The following is a 19422-nucleotide window of genomic DNA, read 5'->3' as shown; positions in this document are numbered from 1 at the left end:
TTTCAAAACCTCCCACATGTCAAGTCGATTTAATTCCTGAGAGTCCATTTCTTGCTCAAAGCCATGAGCGGGCCTGTGGCTGTGACGTTTATCCTCCTAAGGCTGTTCTGAAGACTCTAGCTGTAGTGTATTTTTTCATTTTGTGTGTTAACTATAACCTGGGTGTCCTCTCTAGCCTTGTCTACAAGGCTGGCTGCCACCAAATGCCCCTTGGTTCAGGCATGTTCAAAAACCTTTTTTCTGAGGGCTCTTTGTTTTTGTGTTGTTTTTCTTCATCTGAGGCATAGGATGTTAACTTCCTGTACATTCCACCCACTCTTTTGCTAGTTTAATCCCTCCAGTCGTTTCTAGACCCAAGCGCCCTACCTTTTTGCATGTTGTACAGCCCAACTTTGAATTCTGCATGACAAGCCAGGGGTTATATGTTTGCTTGTTCTTGAACTGCAAATTGCACCTGCTCCGAGCACTTCGTCGGTGGATGCACTGCCCCCCTCCACCCCAGCTCCCCCTCTCCCGCTGAGTCTGACTCGCTAGTAGGCCTACTAGATAATAGAGGTGCCGGTGGTGATGCTGAACTGGCGGGATTAGCATTGCTGCTAGCTAACAGTTTGCCCCTCACTCCTCTCCTCCAGCAATGACAGTTCTCTGGCTCGTTCTGGGTTCGATTCACCATCTTTCTCTGGATTTTTGGACTTGAAAAATGTAATCAAACTCGATTGCCTTTTCTTATAAAAAATTTATTTGGCTTTCCCACGATTCAAATTTAGTAGGAAGATGATACGGGACTTGATTACGTAGGGACCTCTTCACTAGCTAACCACCACTACTAAGACCTGTGTCAAAATCAGTTACTTACAACACCGGGCCTCCCCATAACCTCTATGTACAAATAAGAGAGCAGGTCTGGAATCAGTGTGGCAGGATAGGATGATTACACAGAAGGATCACCGCGCTTTTACATGATGGTCTTTTTGGGGGGCGGGAGAAATAACGAGGCCACTTGATTTAACACTTTTATTAGAATGTCTACAGTGCGAACAGTGAAACAATTAATAAATCATGCCGCGAGAGGTACCTGATCCAGCCAAATAGATGCTGGAACAAACAAAGTCAAATCTGAGAGGTGCCGGATCCTGTTCCGACAGGATCCGGCTCAAATTAAGCACTGTGTACTATATGAAATATGAATGTGTTGTGAAGTCCTTAAGTAGGTACCCTTCAAATAAAGTGGTTGCAATACTTCAAGTCTCTCATTCACACACCAAGCTCATGTAGTCTCATACCTTCTGGACAAAGCCATAACACTATAGGTAAAAAAAACTATAAATCGTGGCCGAATGGCAAGACATTGATTTAGAGACAATGCTTTGGCCAGACAAAGTTACATAATGTAATTTTCTCAAGGGGAAGTTTTCCTTGGCTAATGATATGCAAATGAGGCAATGAATAGGTTCATTACTTATATGCAAATTCCATCTGGTATTTGAGTTGTTTAAACTTGAGATCTCTGCATGTATTGTCTGAACAGAGACCATAATGACCGTGACAATATGAATGTCAATGATGATGATGTTATGTCAATCATGGTGATAAAGATGGTGATTGTGGATATTTCACATGAAGCAGAAATGTTAATTAAATAACAAAAAAAGTTATGAAACACCTTACCGTTTTGTACATTACTGTTTTAGAAATATCAACAGCCAACCAGAAAACAGGATTGTTGCTGAGAATAGAAACTCTGTGTTTACAAGGTTTCATTTTCCTGTGCGTTTTATTTATGTGTGTTTGTGTGCGTGTGTGTGTGTGCATGCTTCCGTCCATGCTTCCATGTGTGTGTGTGCCCGCATGCATGTCTCTCTGTGTGTGTGTGTGTGTGTGTGTGTGTGTGTGTGTTTCTGACTGTTCTGGAGTCCTAGGGTGTCTACACAGCATGACCTGCGAACACGAGTAGTCCTGCCTCCGTTTCATGTCCCTAATGAGCCTTAAAACGCTACGACTTTCCCCCACCAACAGAGCTGTGTTTACGTTGTTAGGAGCGATAAACAGGGCAAAACTGTACAGCAAATCGCATTGATTTGTTTGGGAAAAGAGAGACACATTTGCTGCATGGCTTGCCTCTAATTGTGAATCAAAAAGAAAGTTAGCAAATATCAAATTACATAAAAGTAAAGCCCAGAATGTAGGCAAAGACAACACAGTGTTCCACTTCTCGCCTGTGGGGCTACTGCATCATACACAGTGTATTAGATAGAATACATCTATCTAGGACAGACTGTACCAAATCATCAATCTATTCTAGACTTACATGTAAACACTAGTGCATTATACTGTGTTCAGAGTTACGGTGGTGGGATAAATACATGATGCATACAGAGAGTTACTATTCCACTGTAGAAATCAACACAAAAACAATAACACACAGATGACAGAAGGGAAGGTGAGAGGGGGATAGTTATCCCTCCCTGCTATTTCAGTAGCTCCTCCTCATTAAGACAAGACATGGAAAATAACTCCCGCTTTTTGTAGCATGAATTAACATCACAAATATTTTCACCAGGGGACAAGGAGGAGGAGGGAGGAGGGGGAGGGAGGGAGGAAGAGGAGGGAGGGAGGAAGAGGAGGAGGAGGGAGGAGGGGGACGGAGGGAGGGAGGAGGAGGAGGGGACGGAGGGAGGATGGGGGGAGGGAGGGAGGAGGAAAGGGGACGGAGGGAGGAGGGGGACGGAGGGAGGGAGGGAGGGGAGGGAGGAGGAGAGAGAAGGAGGGAGGAGGAGAGAGAGGAAGGAGGAGGAGGAGGACAGGTGAGGGTTCTTGCCCAAATGCACTGGCATTAAGAATTCAAGCCTTTATGTAATGTTTGGGGTCAAGTCATGCCCAGGCTTCAGAGAGAACAATGACATATCAGGCTTTTCACACCCATTAATCATTTGTCTCGTCCTCAGAATGGAGGGAGGGAGGGAGGGAGGGAGAGAGGGAGAGATATGAGAAAATGGGGCAAAGGAGTAAGGGAGAGAGAGAGGGTGATGAGATTGAGAGGGTAAAGAGAGAGACAGAGGGGAGAAATAGAGAGCGAGAGAGGGGGGGAGAAAGAGAGGGAGGGATAAGAGAGAGAGAGGGAGGAGGAGAAATAAAGATTGAGGGAGTAAGGGAGGGAGAAGGAGAGGAGGCCTAGCTGGCTACTGATATTGAAGCAGAGTGAAGGAGATATTGTATTCCAGAGATAAGGCCCTGTGTCTATTACTCGTCAGACCATGTTCCAGCGCCGGGGACGACGTGTTAATCAATTAATGTGTGAAGCCACTGTGTCATTCCATGACACATTTTCATATTTCACTCCCCTGACTCTGTCACTTGGTTTAATGTCACACACACAGAGATGATCACACACACACAGAGTCGCGCATGCACATACACACACACACATGCAAGCAAAGCAGCGGAAGGCTGAGAGGGCTGAAAAGAGCTGACAAGAGCTTACCTGATGTGTCGCTCTGTGAAAGGGCATCAGTGATCAGTGATCAGTCTGTGGCAGACAGACAGACAAAGAACGTGTTGGTTTGATGTATGCTGTTTAAACAAAACCTTTCACAGGGATTCAATATTTGACATGTATGTGTACGTCAGTACACACTGCCTTTGTTTGATATCAAAATCAACATTGATATCAAACTAGCCTTTGAATGGAAGCACTCCTATTCCTCTTGAAGCCCAATGGACTTTTTAATCGTTATAAGCATCTGAGATTAATGTGAATGTAAGAGTGTGAGCTACTCTTTATGTCATTGGTACTATAACCACATACTGTAGATCCTAACCTATTGTATGTGTGTGTGTGTCCGTGAGTGTGCCCATGCGTGTGTGTTTTTCTATACTTCTGTCCCTATTGTAAATGCAGGTGCACTCAGCTGTGTGTCTCTCTCTACTCCAACACAGGTGGGCAGCATGGTGGCGTTCCAGTGCCACCCGGGTCACCTGCTCCAGGGTTCCACCACCCGGCTGTGTCAGGCTGACCTTACATGGAGCGGCTCCCAGCCAGAGTGCATCCGTGAGTCACATCCCACCACCTACTGTCCCTCTATGACACCCGGTCACACCCCCTACTGTCCCTCTATGACACCCAGTCACACCCCCTACTGTCCCTCTATGACGCCCAGTCACACCCCCTACTGTCCCTCTATGACGCCCAGTCACACCACCTACTTTCCCTCTATGACGCCCATTCACACCCCCTACTGTCCCTCTATGATGCCCAGTCACACCCCCTACTGTCCCTCTATGATGTCCAGTCACACCCCCTTCTGTCCCTCTATGACGCCCAGTCACACCCCCTACTGTCCCTCTATGACGCCCAGTCACACCACCTACTGTCCCTCTATGACGCCTAGTCACACCCCCTACTGTCCCTCTATGATGCCAAGTCACACCCCCTACTGTCCCTCTATGACGCCCAGTCACACCCCCTACTGTCCCTCTATGACGCCCAGTCACACCCCCTACTGTCCCTCAATGACACCCGGTAAAAACCCCTACTCTCCCTCAATGACGCCCAGTCATCCCCCCTACTGTCCCTCTATGACGCCCAGTCACAACCCCAACTGTCCCTCTATGATGCCCGGTCACACCCCCTACTGTCCCTCTATGACGCCCAGTCACACCCCCTACTGTCCCTCAATGACACCCGGTCACACCCCCTACTGTCCCTCTATGATGCCCAGTCACACCCCCTACTGTCCCTCAATGACAACCGGTCACACCCCCTACTGTCCCTCTATGATGCCCAGTCACACCACCTACTGTCCGTCTATGACGCCCAGTCACACCCCCTACTGTCCCTCTATGACGCCCAGTCACACCCCCTACTGTCCCTCTATGACGCCCAGTCACACCACCTACTGTCCCTCTATGTCACCCATTCACACCCCATACTGTCCCTCTATGATGCCCAGTCACACCCCCTACTGTCCCTCTATGATGTCCAGTCACACCCCCTACTGTCCCTCTATGACGCCCAGTCACACCCCCTACTGTCCCTCTATGACGCCCAGTCACACCACCTACTGTCCCTCTATGACGCCCAGTCACACCCCCTACTGTCCCTCTATGATGCCCAGTCACACCCCCTACTGTCCCTCTATGACGCCCAGTCACACCCGCTACTGTCCCTCTATGACGCCCAGTCACACCCCCTACTGTCCCTCAATGACACCCGGTAAAACCCCCTACTCTCCCTCAATGACGCCCAGTCACAACCCCAACTGTCCCTCTATGATGCCCGGTCACACCCCCTACTGTCCCTCTATGACGCCCAGTCACACCCCCTACTGTCCCTCAATGACACCCGGTCACAACCCCTACTGTCCCTCTATGATGCCCAGTCACACCCCCTACTGTCCCTCAATGACACCCGGTCACACCCCCTACTGTCCCTCTATGACTCACGGTCACTACCCCTACTGTCCCTCAATGACACCCGGTCACACCCCCTAATGTCCCTCTATGACGCCCAGTCACACCCCCTTCTGTCCCTCTATGACACCCAATCACACCACCAACTGCCCCTCTATGACGCCCAGTCACACCCCCTACTGTCCCTCTATGATGCCCGGTCACATCCCCTACTGTCCCTCAATGACACATGGTCACACCCCCTACTGTCCCTCTATGACGCCCAGTCACACCCCCTACTGTCCCTCTATGACGCCCAGTCACACCACCTATTGTCCCTCTATGACACCCAGTCACACCACCTACTGTCTCTCGATGACGCCTAGTCACACCCCCTACTGTCCCTCTATGACGCCCAGTCACACCCACTACTGTCCCTCTATGACGCCCGGTCACACCCCCTACTGTGCCTCTATGACGCCCAGTCACACCCCCTACTGTCCCTCTATGATGCCATGCACACCCCCTACTGTCACTCTATGATGCCCAGTCACACACCCTACTGTCCCTCTATGACGCCCAGTCACACCCCCTACTGTCCCTCTATGAAGCCCAGTCACACCCCCTACTGTCCCTCAATGACACCCAGTCACACCCCCTACTGTCCCTCTATGACGCCCAGTCACACCACCTACTGTCCCTCTATGACGCCCAGTCACACCCCCTACTGTACCTCTAAGACGCCCAGTCACACCCCCTGCTGTCCCTCAATGACACCCAGTCACACCCCCTACTGTCCCTCTATGACGCCCAGTCAAACCACCTACTGTCCCTCTATGACACCCAGTCACACCCCCTATTGTCCCTCTATGACGCCCAGTCACACCACCTACTGTCCCTATATGACGCCCAGTCACACCCCCTACTGTCCCTCTATGACGCCCAGTCACACCCCCTACTGTCCCTCAATGAAACCCGGTCACACCCCCTACTTTCCTTTAATGACGCCCAGTCACACCTCCTACTGTCCCTCTATGACGCCCAGTCACACCCCCTACTGTCCCTCAATGAAACCCAGTCACACCACCTGCTGTCCCTCGATGACACCCAGTCACAACCCCTACTGTCCCTCTATGACGCCCAGTCACACCCCCTACTGTCCCTCTATGACACCCAGTCACACCCCCTACTGTCCCTCTATGACACCCAGTCACACCCCCTACTGTGACTCTATGATGCCCAGTCACACCCCCTACTGTCCCCCTATGACACCTAGTCACACCCCCTCCTGTCCCTCTATGACACCCAGTCACACCCCCTCCTGTCCCTCTATGACGCCCAGTCACACCCCCTACTGTCCCTCAATGACACCCAGTCACACCCCCTACTGTCCCTCTATGACGCCCAGTCACACCACCTACTGTCCCTCTATGACCCGTCCACCACCTACTGTCCCTCTATGGCCCCAGTCACACCCCTACTGTCCCTCTATGACTCCCAGTCACACCACCTACTGTCCCTCTATGACACCCAGTCACACCCCCTACTGTCCCTCTATGATGCCCAGTCACACCCCCTACTGTCCCTCAATGACACCCGGTCACACCCCCTACTTTCCTTTAATGACGCCCAGTCATACCCACTACTGTCCCTCTATGATGCCCAGTCACACCCCCTACTGTCCCTCTATTATGCCCAGTCACACCCCCTACTGTCCCTCTATGACACCCAGTCACACCCCCTACTGTCCCTCAATGACACCCGGTCACACCCCCTACTGTCCCTCTATGAAGCCCAGTCACACCCCCTACTGTCCCTCTATGACACCCAGTCACACCACCTACTGTCCCTCTATGACGCCCAGTCACACCCCCTACTGTCCCTTTATGACGCCCGGTCACATCCCCTACTGTCCCTCTATGACGCCCAGTCACATCCCCTACTGTCCCTCTATGACGCCCAGTCACACCCCCTACTGTCGCTCTATGATGCTCAGTCACACCCCCTACTGTCCCTCTATGACGCCCAGTCACACCCCCTACTGTCCCTCAATGACGCCCAGTCACACCTCCTACTGTCCCTCAATGACACCCGGTCTCACCCCCTACTGTCCCACTATGACGCCCAGTCACACCCCCTACTGTCCCTCTATGATGCCCAGTCACAACCCTTACTGTCCCTCTATGACACCCAGTCACACCCCCTACTGTCCCTATATGACGCCCAGTCACACCCCCTACTGTCCCTCTATGATGCCCGGTCACACCCCCTATTGTCCCTCTATGACACCCAGTCACACCCCCTACTGTCCCTCTATGATGCCGAGTCACAACCCCTACTGTCCCCCTATGACAACCAGTCACACCCCCTACTGTCCCTCTATGACACCCAGTCACACCCCCTACTGTCCCTCTATGACGCCCAGTCACACCCCCTACTGTCCCTCTATGACACCCAGTCACACCCCCTACTGTCCCTCTATGACGCCCGGTCACACCCCCTACTGTCCCTATATGACTCCCAGTCACACCCCTTACTGTCCCTCTATGACGCCCAGTCACACCCCGTACTGTCCCTCTATGACACCCAGTCACACCCCCTACTGTCCCTCTATGACGCCCAGTCACACCCCCTACTGTCCCTCTATGACACCCAGTCACACCCCCTACTGTCCCTCTATGGCGCCCGGTCACACCCCCTACTGTCCCTATATGACTCCCAGTCACACCCCTTACTGTCCCTCTATGACGCCCAGTCACACCCCGTACTGTCCCTCTATGATGCCCAGTCACACCCCCTACTGTCCCTCAATGCCGAGTCACACCCCCTACTGTCCCTCTAGACGCCCCAGTCACACCCCCTACTGTCCCTCTATGACGCCCGAGTCACACCCCCTACTGTCCCTCTATGACGCCCCAGTCACACCCCTACTGTCCCTCTATGACGCCCAGTCACACCCCCTACTGTCCCTCAATGACGCCCAGTCACACCTCCTACTGTCCCTCAATGACACCCGGTCTCACCCCCTACTGTCCCACTATGACGCCCAGTCACACCCCCTACTGTCCCACTATGACGCCCAGTCACACCCCCTACTGTCCCTCAATGACACCCGGTCACACCCCCTACTGTACCTCAATGACGCCCAGTCACACCCCCTTCTATGACGCCCAGTCACACCCCCTACTGTCCCTCTATGACACCCAGTCACACCCCCTACTGTCCCTATATGACACCCAGTCACACCCCCTACTGTCCCTATATGACGCCCAGTCACACCCCTTACTGTCCCTCTATGACGCCCAGTCACACCCCCTACTGTCCCTCTATGACACCCAGTAACACCCCCTACTGTCCCTCAATGACGCCCAGTCACACCCCTTACTGTCCCTCAATGACGCCCAGTCAGACTGCCTACTGTCCCTCTATTATGCCCGGTCACACCCCCTACTGTCCCTCTATGACGACCAGTCACAACCCCTACTGTCCCCCTATGACAACCAGTCACACCCCCTACTGTCCCTCAATGACGCCTAGTCACACCCCCTACTGTCCCTCTATGACGCCCAGTCACACCCCTACTGTCCCTCTATGATGCCCAGTCACACCCCTTACTGTCCCTCAATGACACCCAGTCTCATCCCCTACAGTCCCTCTGTGACGCCCAGTCACACCCCCTACTGTCCCTCTATGATGCCCAGTCACACCCCCTACTGTCCCTCTATGACACCCAGTCACACCCCCTACTGTGTCTCTATGACGCCCAGTCACACCCCCTACTGTCCCTCTATGACGCCCAGTCACACCCCCTACTGTCCCTCAATGACGCCCAGTCACACCCCCTGCTGTTCCTCTATGATGCCCAGTCACACCCCCTACTGTCCCTCAATGACGCCCAGTCACACCCCCTGCTGTCCCTCTTTGACACCCGGTCACACCCCCTACTGTCCCTCTATGACTCCCAGTCACACCCCCCTACTGTCCCTCAATGACGCCCAGTCACACCCCCTGCTGTCCCTCTATGACACCCAGTCACACCCCCTACTGTCCCTCTATGACGCCCAGTCACACCCCCTACTGTCCCTCTATGACACCCAGTCACACCCCCTACTGTCCCTCTATGATGCCCAGTCACACCCCCTACTGTCCCTCTATGACGCCCAGTCACACCCCCTACTGTCCCTCTATGACACCCAGTCACACCCCCTACTGTCCCTCTATGATGCCCAGTCACACCCCCTACTGTCCCTCTATGACACCCAGTCACACCCCCTACTGTCCCTCTATGATGCCCAGTCACACCCCCTACTGTCCCTCTATGATGCCCAGTCACACCCCCTACTGTCCCTCTATGATGCCCAGTCACACCCCCTACTGTCCCTCTACTGACACCCAGTCACACCCCCCTACTGTCCCTCTATGACGCCCAGTCACACCCCCTACTGTCCCTCTATGACGCCCAGTCACACCCCCTACTGTCCCTCTATGACACCCAGTCACACCCCCTACTGTCCCTCTATGATGCCCAGTCACACCCCCTACTGTCCCTCTATGACACCCAGTCACACCCCCTACTGTCCCTCTATGATGCCCAGTCACACCCCCTACTGTCTATTACCCTCTATTAAGAAAATGACCCTCTATGTTTCAAATAATGTTAATTCATTTTCAGTGGCAGTTATTAAATATGACTATGAAGTTTGGCAGAGTGTGACCCTATAATTCAGGGCCCATAGGGCTCTGACCAAAAGTAGTGCACTATATAGGGGATAGGGTGCCATTTCGGACACTGCCATCCACACACTGATCCTATTTCATGCAGATCGTTAGTCAGCCCCCCTCAGGGTAGTCTTACCCATTCAGCTACCTCCATGGGGATAGGGTGAGGCTGGGTCAGGTGGGGTGAGATGGTGGGTAAAGAGGGGATGGTGGTGGTGGTGGTGTCCTTTCTCTCAGTCTCTCTCTCTCTCAGTATCGGTCTCTCTCTCTGTCTCTCTCTCTCTCTTTCTCTCTCAGTTTCGGTCTCTCTCTCTCTTTGTCTCTCTCTGTCTCTCTTTCTCTCTCTGTGTCACCTATCCCAGGGAGGAGAGGAAGGCAGGCCCTGGTCTTATCTCCCCATACAGCCGTTCTCCCTCTCTCCACACTTCACCACACACACACACACATACAGTACACACACACCTCACTCCTGTGTCACACCATGGCCAAGCACCCACCCCTCCACTTCCCTCCATGTTCTCGGTCTCTGACCAGTAGACTGAGACTGTGAAAGACTCACTGAGCAAGGTAGGCATGGAGTACGACAAGCCAGTTGGCAGAACAGGGGTGACTTTACCAACCAAGTCACTGTGTGTGTTGTTGTTATGTTTCTCACACAGTCACAGCTTCAACGACAGCATCACTGACTAGTAGTAGTAGTAGTAGTATTAGTAGTAGTATTAGCAGCAGCAGCAGCAGCAGCAGCAGCAGCAGCAGCAGCAGCAGCAGTAGTAGTAGTAGTAGTAGTAGTAGTAGTAGTAGTAGTAGTAGTAGTAGTAGTAGTAGTAGTAGTAGTAGTAGCAGCAGCAGCAGTAGTTGTCAAAATATAAATAGTAAAGTTAAGTAAAGATACCCCCAAAAACTACTTAAGTAGTATTTAAAAGTATTTTTACTTAAGTACTTTACGCCACTGGGTAGTAGTATTAGTTAGTAGTAGTAATAGTAGTGGTAGTGGTAGCAGTAGTAGTAGTAGTAGTAGTAGTAGCAGTTGGAGTAGTAGCAGTAGTAGTAGCAGTTGTAATAGTAGTAGCAGTAGCAGTTGGAGTTGTAGTAGTAGAAATGTACAGCCCTGAGGAGCAGTAGTAGTAGTAGTAGTAGTAGTAGTATGAGGAAGTGGTGTGAAAATATGATTTATATACTTTAAGTAAGTATAGGCCTACTGCAATGTAGAAATGAATGGATAGCATGAGAAAATGTTATGAATACGACTATAATTTCCAGCCAAATGGAAGAAGAGCGTGGGTGGTGGTGGCTGCACTCTCTCTCTCTCTCTCTCTCTCTCTCCACTGCACGTCTGTCTGCCCAGCCATAGGAAAATAGAGTGAACTCCATTAAACCAATTTGTTACGAGGCTGACTTAGAGAGCACTGACAGATGGCTCCCAATCTAAGCCAACAGATTGCAGTTCATTCACTCCAAGCATCTCCACTCATAACTACATTGAACTATTTTTGTAATTAGCCTATATTCTGCCAATTGTTTGATTTTCTGTTTCAAAATCATGTGCGAAGAAATGGCAACACCCAGTGTCACACAAATGACATTGATATAGTACAATATTTCTAGGATTACACATACTGTGTAATGTAATATTCAGTTACTGTTCATAGTCCTTTTGATATTGGAATTTCAGAAAACGAACACAAAATAAGTCACCATAACCTCTAACAATCTTCCTGTGTTGGACACACATGCACACACACAGACATACACAAGCATTCCACACACAAACAAAAAAGACCCAAAGATAAAAGAGCATTGGTCGGTTAGTTTGAGCATTGCTCCCTTCACAGACCTAATCCCAGTCCCTTTTGATCAAAGATGGATGATAGTGGTCCACTGGCTTAGCAGAATGACTGAGCATCTCCTACTGTTTGATCTTCCATGGGTTGGGGGGGCAGTGACAGGTACACACGCACACACACACACACACTTCTCTCTGTCTCTGTGCAGTCTGCCACAACACATCAGTGTCTGTCTCACCCTCGATGGGTTGCTCAACTCAACTCCGGACCATCTCTGTAGACTGTGTAGAATGCAACCATCCATCCCTGAAAAAGTAACCAGTCGTATAGCAGATGTCTTGAAAGTGCATAATGCATTGTGTTTGGAGTGTTCATTGTGTTTGGGGGGGGTTCTAAGTAGCCAGTGAATCAGTTCAGTAGTAGTGTACGCACATCCAGTCACTTGCAGGTGCAGGAGACAAAAAGTACAGTCATGACAGAAAGACAGATACCAGCCAGTGACTCTACAAAACAATAGAAAAGGAAACAAAATAATTCAATAGAGCTTTGATGGTGACCCCAGATGAGAGCAGATAGTGAGAAGAATCATAGCAGTCTGTGAAAAAAGCTCTATTTTTTATCCTTTGCCCTCTCTTTCATTTTTTCTTCCTCTCTCTCTCTGCCCTCTCTCTCTCTTTCTCTCTGCCCTCTCTCTCTCTCATTCTCTTTGTTCCTCCTTTTTTCTCTCCTTCTCTCTCCTTTGTCTCTCTGCCCCCATCTCTGTCGCGCTCTCTCGCTACCTTTCTCTCTCTCCCCCTCTCTCTATCTGCCCTTTCTCTCTCTCTCTCTCTGCCCTCTCTGTCTCTCTCATTCTCTTTGTTCCTCCTTTTTTCTCTTTTTCTCTGTCTCCTTTCTCTCTCTTCCCCCCCTCTCCTTCTCCCTCTCTCCCCCCTGTCTTGCCCCCCTCCCAGCCCACTCGTGTAAGCAGCCAGAGAGCCCGGCACATGTGGAGGTAATGGGGATGGATCTGCCAGGGTTTGGCTACACCCTCCTCTACTCCTGTCAGACTGGCTTCTTCCTGTCCGGGGGCTCGGAACACCGCATCTGCAAGTCCGACGGTACCTGGACCGGGAAGATGCCCATTTGTCGAGGTACAGGACGACATGGCCAGTGTGTTTGTTTGTGTGTGTCTGTGTGGCTCCAGGGTGAAGTTCCCCCTAACTTTCTCCCAATGCTAACCTTAGCCATTTGTGTGGTGTGCTTGCGTGTGTAGCATGGCATATGCTGATATGGGACAGAGGCTCTCTTGTGCCGCAGGTCATGACTGTAGCTGCAATAGTACGGAGCACACTTCACACACGTGCAGACACACTCCTCAGCACTGCTGCGTCGCACAGCTGTGCACCTCAGGCCCCAGAGTAATTACAAACACAAACAGATGGGAGAGACATGGAATGCTGTGGGAGAAGTTCCCACTGTGTCAGGCTGTTCTGCTACCACAGCAGCATGCGGCATCTTGTGTTATTCTAGGTTCTATCATGCCACTGGAACAAACAGGATGAGGCTTCTGGCCTAGTCCCTATATAGCGCGGTCACAATGTAGTCCCTATATAGCGCGGTACCCTAGTCCCTATATAGCGCGGTACCCTAGTCCCTATATAGCGCGGTACCCTAGTCCCTATATAGCGCGGTACCCTTGTCCCTATATAGCGCGGTACCCTAGTCCCTATATAGCGGTACCCTAGTCCCTATATAACGCGGTACCCTAGTCCCTATATAGCGCGGTACCCTAGTCCCTATATAGCGCGGTACCCTAGTCCCTATATAGCAAGGTACCCTAGTCCCTATATAACGCGGTACCCTAGTCCCTATATAGCGCGGTACCCTAGTCCCTATATAGCGCGGTACCCTAGTCCCTATATAGCGTGGTACCCTAGTCCCTATATAGCGTGGTACCCTAGTCCCTATATAGCGCGGTACCCTAGTCCCTATATAGCGCGGTACCCTAGTCCCTATATAGCGCGGTACCCTAGTCCCTATATAGCGTGGTACCCTAGTCCCTATATAGCGTGGTACCCTAGTCCCTATATAGCGCGGTACCCTAGTCCCTATATAATGCGGTACCCTAGTCCCTATATAGCGCGGTACCCTAGTCCCTATATAGCGCGGTACCCTAGTCCCTATATAGCGCGGTACCCTAGTCCCTATATAGCGCAGTACCCTAGTCCCTATATAGCGCGGTACCCTAGTCCCTATATAGCGCGGTACCCTAGTCCCTATATAGCGCAGTACCCTAGTCCCTATATAGCGCGGTACCCTAGTCCCTATATAGCGCGGTACCCTAGTCCTTATATAGCGCGGTACCCTAGTCCCTATATAGCGTGGTACCCTAGTCCCTATATAGCGTGGTACCCTAGTCCCTATATAGCGCGGTACCCTAGTCCCTATATAGCGGTACCCTAGTCCCTATATAGCGGCGTACCCTAGTCCCTATATAGCGCGGTACCCTAGTCCCTATATAGCGTGGTACCCTAGTCCCTATATAGCGCGGTACCCTAGTCCCTATATAACGCGGTACCCTAGTCCCTATATAGCGCGGTACCCTAGTCCCTATATAACGCGGTACCCTAGTCCCTATATAGCGCGGTACCCTAGTCCCTATATAGCGCGGTACCCTAGTCCCTATATAGCGTGGTACCCTAGTCCCTATATAGCGGTACCCTAGTCCCTATATAGCGTGGTACCCTAGTCCCTATATAGCGGGTACCCTAGTCCCTATATAGCGTGGTACCCTAGTCCCTATATAGCGCGGTACCCTAGTCCCTATATAGCGCGGTACCCTAGTCCCTATATAACGCGGTACCCTAGTCCCTATATAGCGCGGTACCCTAGTCCCTATATAGCGTGGTACCCTAGTCCCTATATAGCGCGGTACCCTAGTCCCTATATAGCGCGGTACCCTAGTCCCTATATAGCGGTACCCTAGTCCCTATATAGCGCGGTACCCTAGTCCCTATATAACGTGGTACCCTAGTCCCTATATAGCGCGGTACCCTAGTCCCTATATAGCGCGGTACCCTAGTCCCTATATAGCGCGGTACCCTAGTCCCTATATAGCGCGGTACCCTAGTCCCTATATAGCGCGGTACCCTAGTCCCTATATAGCGTGGTACCCTAGTCCCTATATAGCGCGGTACCCTAGTCCCTATATAGCGTGGTACCCTAGTCCCTATATAGCGCGGTACCCTAGTCCCTATATAGCGCGGTACCCTAGTCCCTATATAACGCGGTACCCTAGTCCCTATATAGCGCGGTACCCTAGTCCCTATATAGCGTGGTACCCTAGTCCCTATATAGCACGGTACCCTAGTCCCTATATAGCGCGGTACCCTAGTCCTTATATAACGCGGTACCCTAGTCCCTATATAGCGCGGTACCCTAGTCCCTATATAGCGCTGTACCCTAGTCCCTATAGCGCGGTACCCTAGTCCCTATATAGCGCGGTACCCTAGTCCCTATATAGCGCGGTACCCTAGTCCCTATATAACGCGGTACCCTAGTCCCCATATAACGCGGTACCCTAGTCCCTATATAACGCGGTACCCTAGTCCCTATATAGCGCGGTACCCTAGTCCCTATATAGCGCGGTACCCTAGTCCCTATATAGCGCGGTACCCTAGTCCCTATATAGCGCTGTACCCTAGTCCCTATATAACGCGGTACCCTAGTCCCTATATAACGCGGTACCCTAGTCCCTATATAACGCGGTACCCTAGTCCCTATATAACACGGTACCCTAGTCCCTATATAGCGCTGTACCCTAGTCCCTATATTGCGCGGTACCCTAGTCCCTATATAACGCGGTACCCTAGTCCCTATATAGCGCGGTACCCTAGTCCCTATATAGCGTGGTACCCTAGTCCCTATTTAGCGCGGTACCCTAGTCCCTATATAGCGCGCTGCTTATTTTATTTTTCTCCCAAATTTCGTGATATCCAATTGTGATCCAATTACGAACTTGTCTCATCACTGCAAAGGTCGAGTCATGCTTCCTCCGAAACATGACCCGGCAAACCGCGCTCCTTAACACCCGCCCGCTTAACCCGGAAGCCACCAATGTGTCGGAGGACACACCGTTTAACTGACGACCAAAGTCAGCCTGCAGGCGCCCAGCCCGCCACAAGGAGTCGCTAGAGCGCGGTGAGCCAAGTTAAGTCCCCCCAGCCAAACCCTCCCCTAATCCAGACGACGCTGGGCCAATTGTGCGCCGCCCTATGGGACTCCCGGTCACGGCCGGTTGTGACACGAACCTGGGTCTGTAGTGACGCCTCAAGCAGACCGCTGCGCCACTCGGGAGGCCCCATAGCGCGCTACTTTTGACCAAAAGTAGCGCACTAAATAAGGACTAGAGTGCCATTGGAGACGCAGGCTCTGTTTCTTGTCCTTGATGGACTGGTCGTGTGGCCCTGTGCAGTAGTCCTGTCCCCACCACTGTGACTTACCTTCACTGTCAACTTTAGAGGGCCACTCCCACATAACGCATTCTACTGCATTACCACATGCATGCTTATTTCTGTGTTTCTTACTTTGTACACCTTTGTATACCTTTTATTAGCAATTGTCGTAAGAGAAGAGCTTGTAAGTAAGCATTTCATTGTACTGTGTGCACATCGCTGTATCACGTGCATATGACAAATAAACTATGATTTGATTAACTATAACTAGCAGAAGAATCCATGCTTGACTTTTACATTCCAGAACACACCATATGAGTTTTAGTTAGGAATATTACCCAGAGCCATACATTTACAAATTCTAAATATATGGCTATGCTATTACCACACAATAGAATTAAGAATAGAACTCAGGATTCGCCCTCAATGAGTTAGTTGCATTATCTCTTGATGTGTGGTCCTGAAGCATATTAATACGTTCCACATGGGGAAGTTGATGTGAAATAATGTGACTAATGCTGTTTTTGTCTCCCATCCTCATAGCCGGGTCCAAACTCTCAGAGAAGCCCATCAAGCCAGTGGCAGGGACACCCAGTCCCAAGCTGAATGGTGAGTGCTTGACTGAAACGCTAACACGACACACTCACACACATCATTACAGTAGCACACACACACACACACACACACACACACACACACACACACACACACACACACACACACACACACACACACACACACACACACACACGCACACACACACACACACACACACACACACACACACACACACACGCACACACATGCACACACACACACACACGCACACGCACCTGCACACACACACACACACACACATGCACACACACACACACACACACACCATTACAGTAGCATCATCAGAGCAGTGTTCTGATTCCATAACAAAAGACTACTCTGACTGTACTGGTCTAAAGTGTACATGCGGCAGTTAGCAGCGGGTCAGATCTGCAATCACAACAGAATGAATATGAACAGCTTAATTTGGCCTCGACGGCTTCCCTAATAGCACCTCAGAAGGACTGGGGTCCTTAATGCATTCTTGAGTGCCCCTTTTGAGGGACGAGACGTTAATGAAGAATGGAGAGAGTGAGTTTGACGGTAAAATGTCCGGGCAGCACGGCCTGGCAGTCTCTCTCTCTCTCTCTCTCTTTCTCTTTGTCTCTCTCTCTCTCTGTTTCTCTCTCCCTCTCTATCTCTCTCTCTCTCTCTCTCTATCTCTCTTCTATGGAGTCATCTGTCATGGTGCCGTGAGATAGCAGCCCAACCATCCCAAAGTTTCCACTGCCTTCATTAACATTGATAAACTTAGAGAGGGAGTAAGTTTTTGAAAAGCTTGGAGGTCATTTACAAAGTTTGAAATACTCTGAGGGTGAAAGCTCAGGGGCCCTGCCTGTGTCTGTGAACATTAGTAGTACTGTCTATTTGATCAATCATGAATCATATAGACTTATAGAAGGTTATACAGAGTTATACATGAATGTGTAGCAGTACATTAACAACCACTGTGCAAGGACACACTGTATATTGATCTGTATTAATAAGTGTTGGCCTGAACTTTGCATTAGTTTAGGGATTTGAGATGCGGACATGCGGAAAGTCAATATCTGGTTGGTATGAAGTTAAAGGGATAGTCCACGTATTTTAATTAACCTCCACAGAGTAGTTTATTAGCTGGTGGAATGTAAGGTCGCAGTATAGTGCAAGAGATTTTTTTGACTCAACCAAAGTCCTGTTTTTCAAATTTTCCCAAAACTTTTAAAAGTTTTATTGAAACGATAGATACAAATGAACAGGGAGATGGATAAAGGGAAGACAGTGTGAAGACCGTTGGGGCCAGGATTCGATCCCATGCAGGCAGGTTGTGCAGAGGGCAGTGGGTTTAACCGCTCGACCAACCTTAGGCACAACCAAGGTCTTCTAATAATCAATATTTTCTATGCCCTGTTTCAGTTCCTGATGACGTCTTTGCTCCTAACTATGTCTGGAAGGGTTCATACAACTACAAGGGAAGAAAACAACCAATGACTCTGAGTATCACAACCTTTAACGCCACCACGGGAAGGGTTAACGTCACCTTGACCAATAGCAACATGGAACTGCTGCTTTCAGGTACGCTGTCCGCATTTCACACCATATTACACAGAGAGGAGACGCTTGGGAAGGTCTCTAGCCCCCCCCATGGGATAGGGTTAAAACAAAAAATGTAAAACCAGTCTCCACGACTGGGATCGATCCAGAGTCATGGGATTACCCCCATCCACCACCCCCGTCCACAACGCCCTAGCAAAACCCAAGGCTACTTGGTAGTAATAGCGCTCACTGTTGCCCCGAGTGGCCGGTTTTGAAGGCATTTCCCGACGTTCTCAGGACATCCAATCCAATTTCGATGTCAATCTTGAACGACCTGGCTGATGATCCCGATGACTCATTTATTTTACATATTCGTTTTTGGGGGTGTTTTCACATAGGCGTCCCTAAATATAAAAAAGATTCAGTCCCTTAATGTACTTCATTAATATAGCCTAATGGACGTGTAAAATATCTCCCCCCATTTCTCTTAAATGAAATATTAATCAGATCTGACAAATATTTGACAGATTTACCATAATTATCCGGAGTGTCGAGGCCCCTTTTCCCTTTCCCCCCACGCTCATTCCCCCCTTGCTCTTTCCCCCCTTGCTCTTTCCCCCCTCGCTCTTTCCCCCCTCGTTTCTCCACGAATGCCTTTAGCCCCAGCTGACATGTCATTTACATCATCTAATTAATCTTCTCCATTTAAATTGGACTGGGAATTACCCAGCCGTCGCCAATTATGACTTAGACAGGTGAATGAAGAACTATTCATTCACATACTCATTGAGAAGAAATGGCCTTGTCTGGGAGATATAGGGATCACAATGTAATCGTAACGCTGAGGCGAGGGAGGCAGCCATTTTGTGTTTTTAATAACAGCTTATTATACATTTAGAGAGGCCAGGCAATGGATTGGGTGTGTTAATTGAATGTGTCTTATTACTACCACTGTGTACATCAGTCAGTTCACCTGCAGCTGCAGC

General features: G+C 50.2%; 1 protein-coding gene across 1 annotated transcript in view; it reads left to right on the top strand.

Annotated features, from left to right (window-relative positions):
- LOC121571845 (CUB and sushi domain-containing protein 3-like) overlaps window positions 1–19422 on the top strand; it is a 558910-nt gene that overhangs the window by 531845 nt on the left and 7643 nt on the right. The window contains exons 63-66 of the mRNA XM_041883584.2: window positions 3937–4048; window positions 12842–13021; window positions 16868–16933; window positions 18317–18475. Of these exons, the coding sequence (XP_041739518.2) occupies window positions 3937–4048; window positions 12842–13021; window positions 16868–16933; window positions 18317–18475 (517 nt within the window). The remainder of the gene's footprint in view (window positions 1–3936; window positions 4049–12841; window positions 13022–16867; window positions 16934–18316; window positions 18476–19422) is intronic.

This window comes from Coregonus clupeaformis, chromosome 8 (genome assembly GCF_020615455.1).
Source record: "Coregonus clupeaformis isolate EN_2021a chromosome 8, ASM2061545v1, whole genome shotgun sequence".
In the NCBI taxonomy this organism is placed as follows: domain Eukaryota; kingdom Metazoa; phylum Chordata; class Actinopteri; order Salmoniformes; family Salmonidae; genus Coregonus; species Coregonus clupeaformis.
The sequence above is the reverse complement of the archived record's forward strand: the minus strand, read 5'-3'. Positions and strand labels throughout refer to the sequence as shown.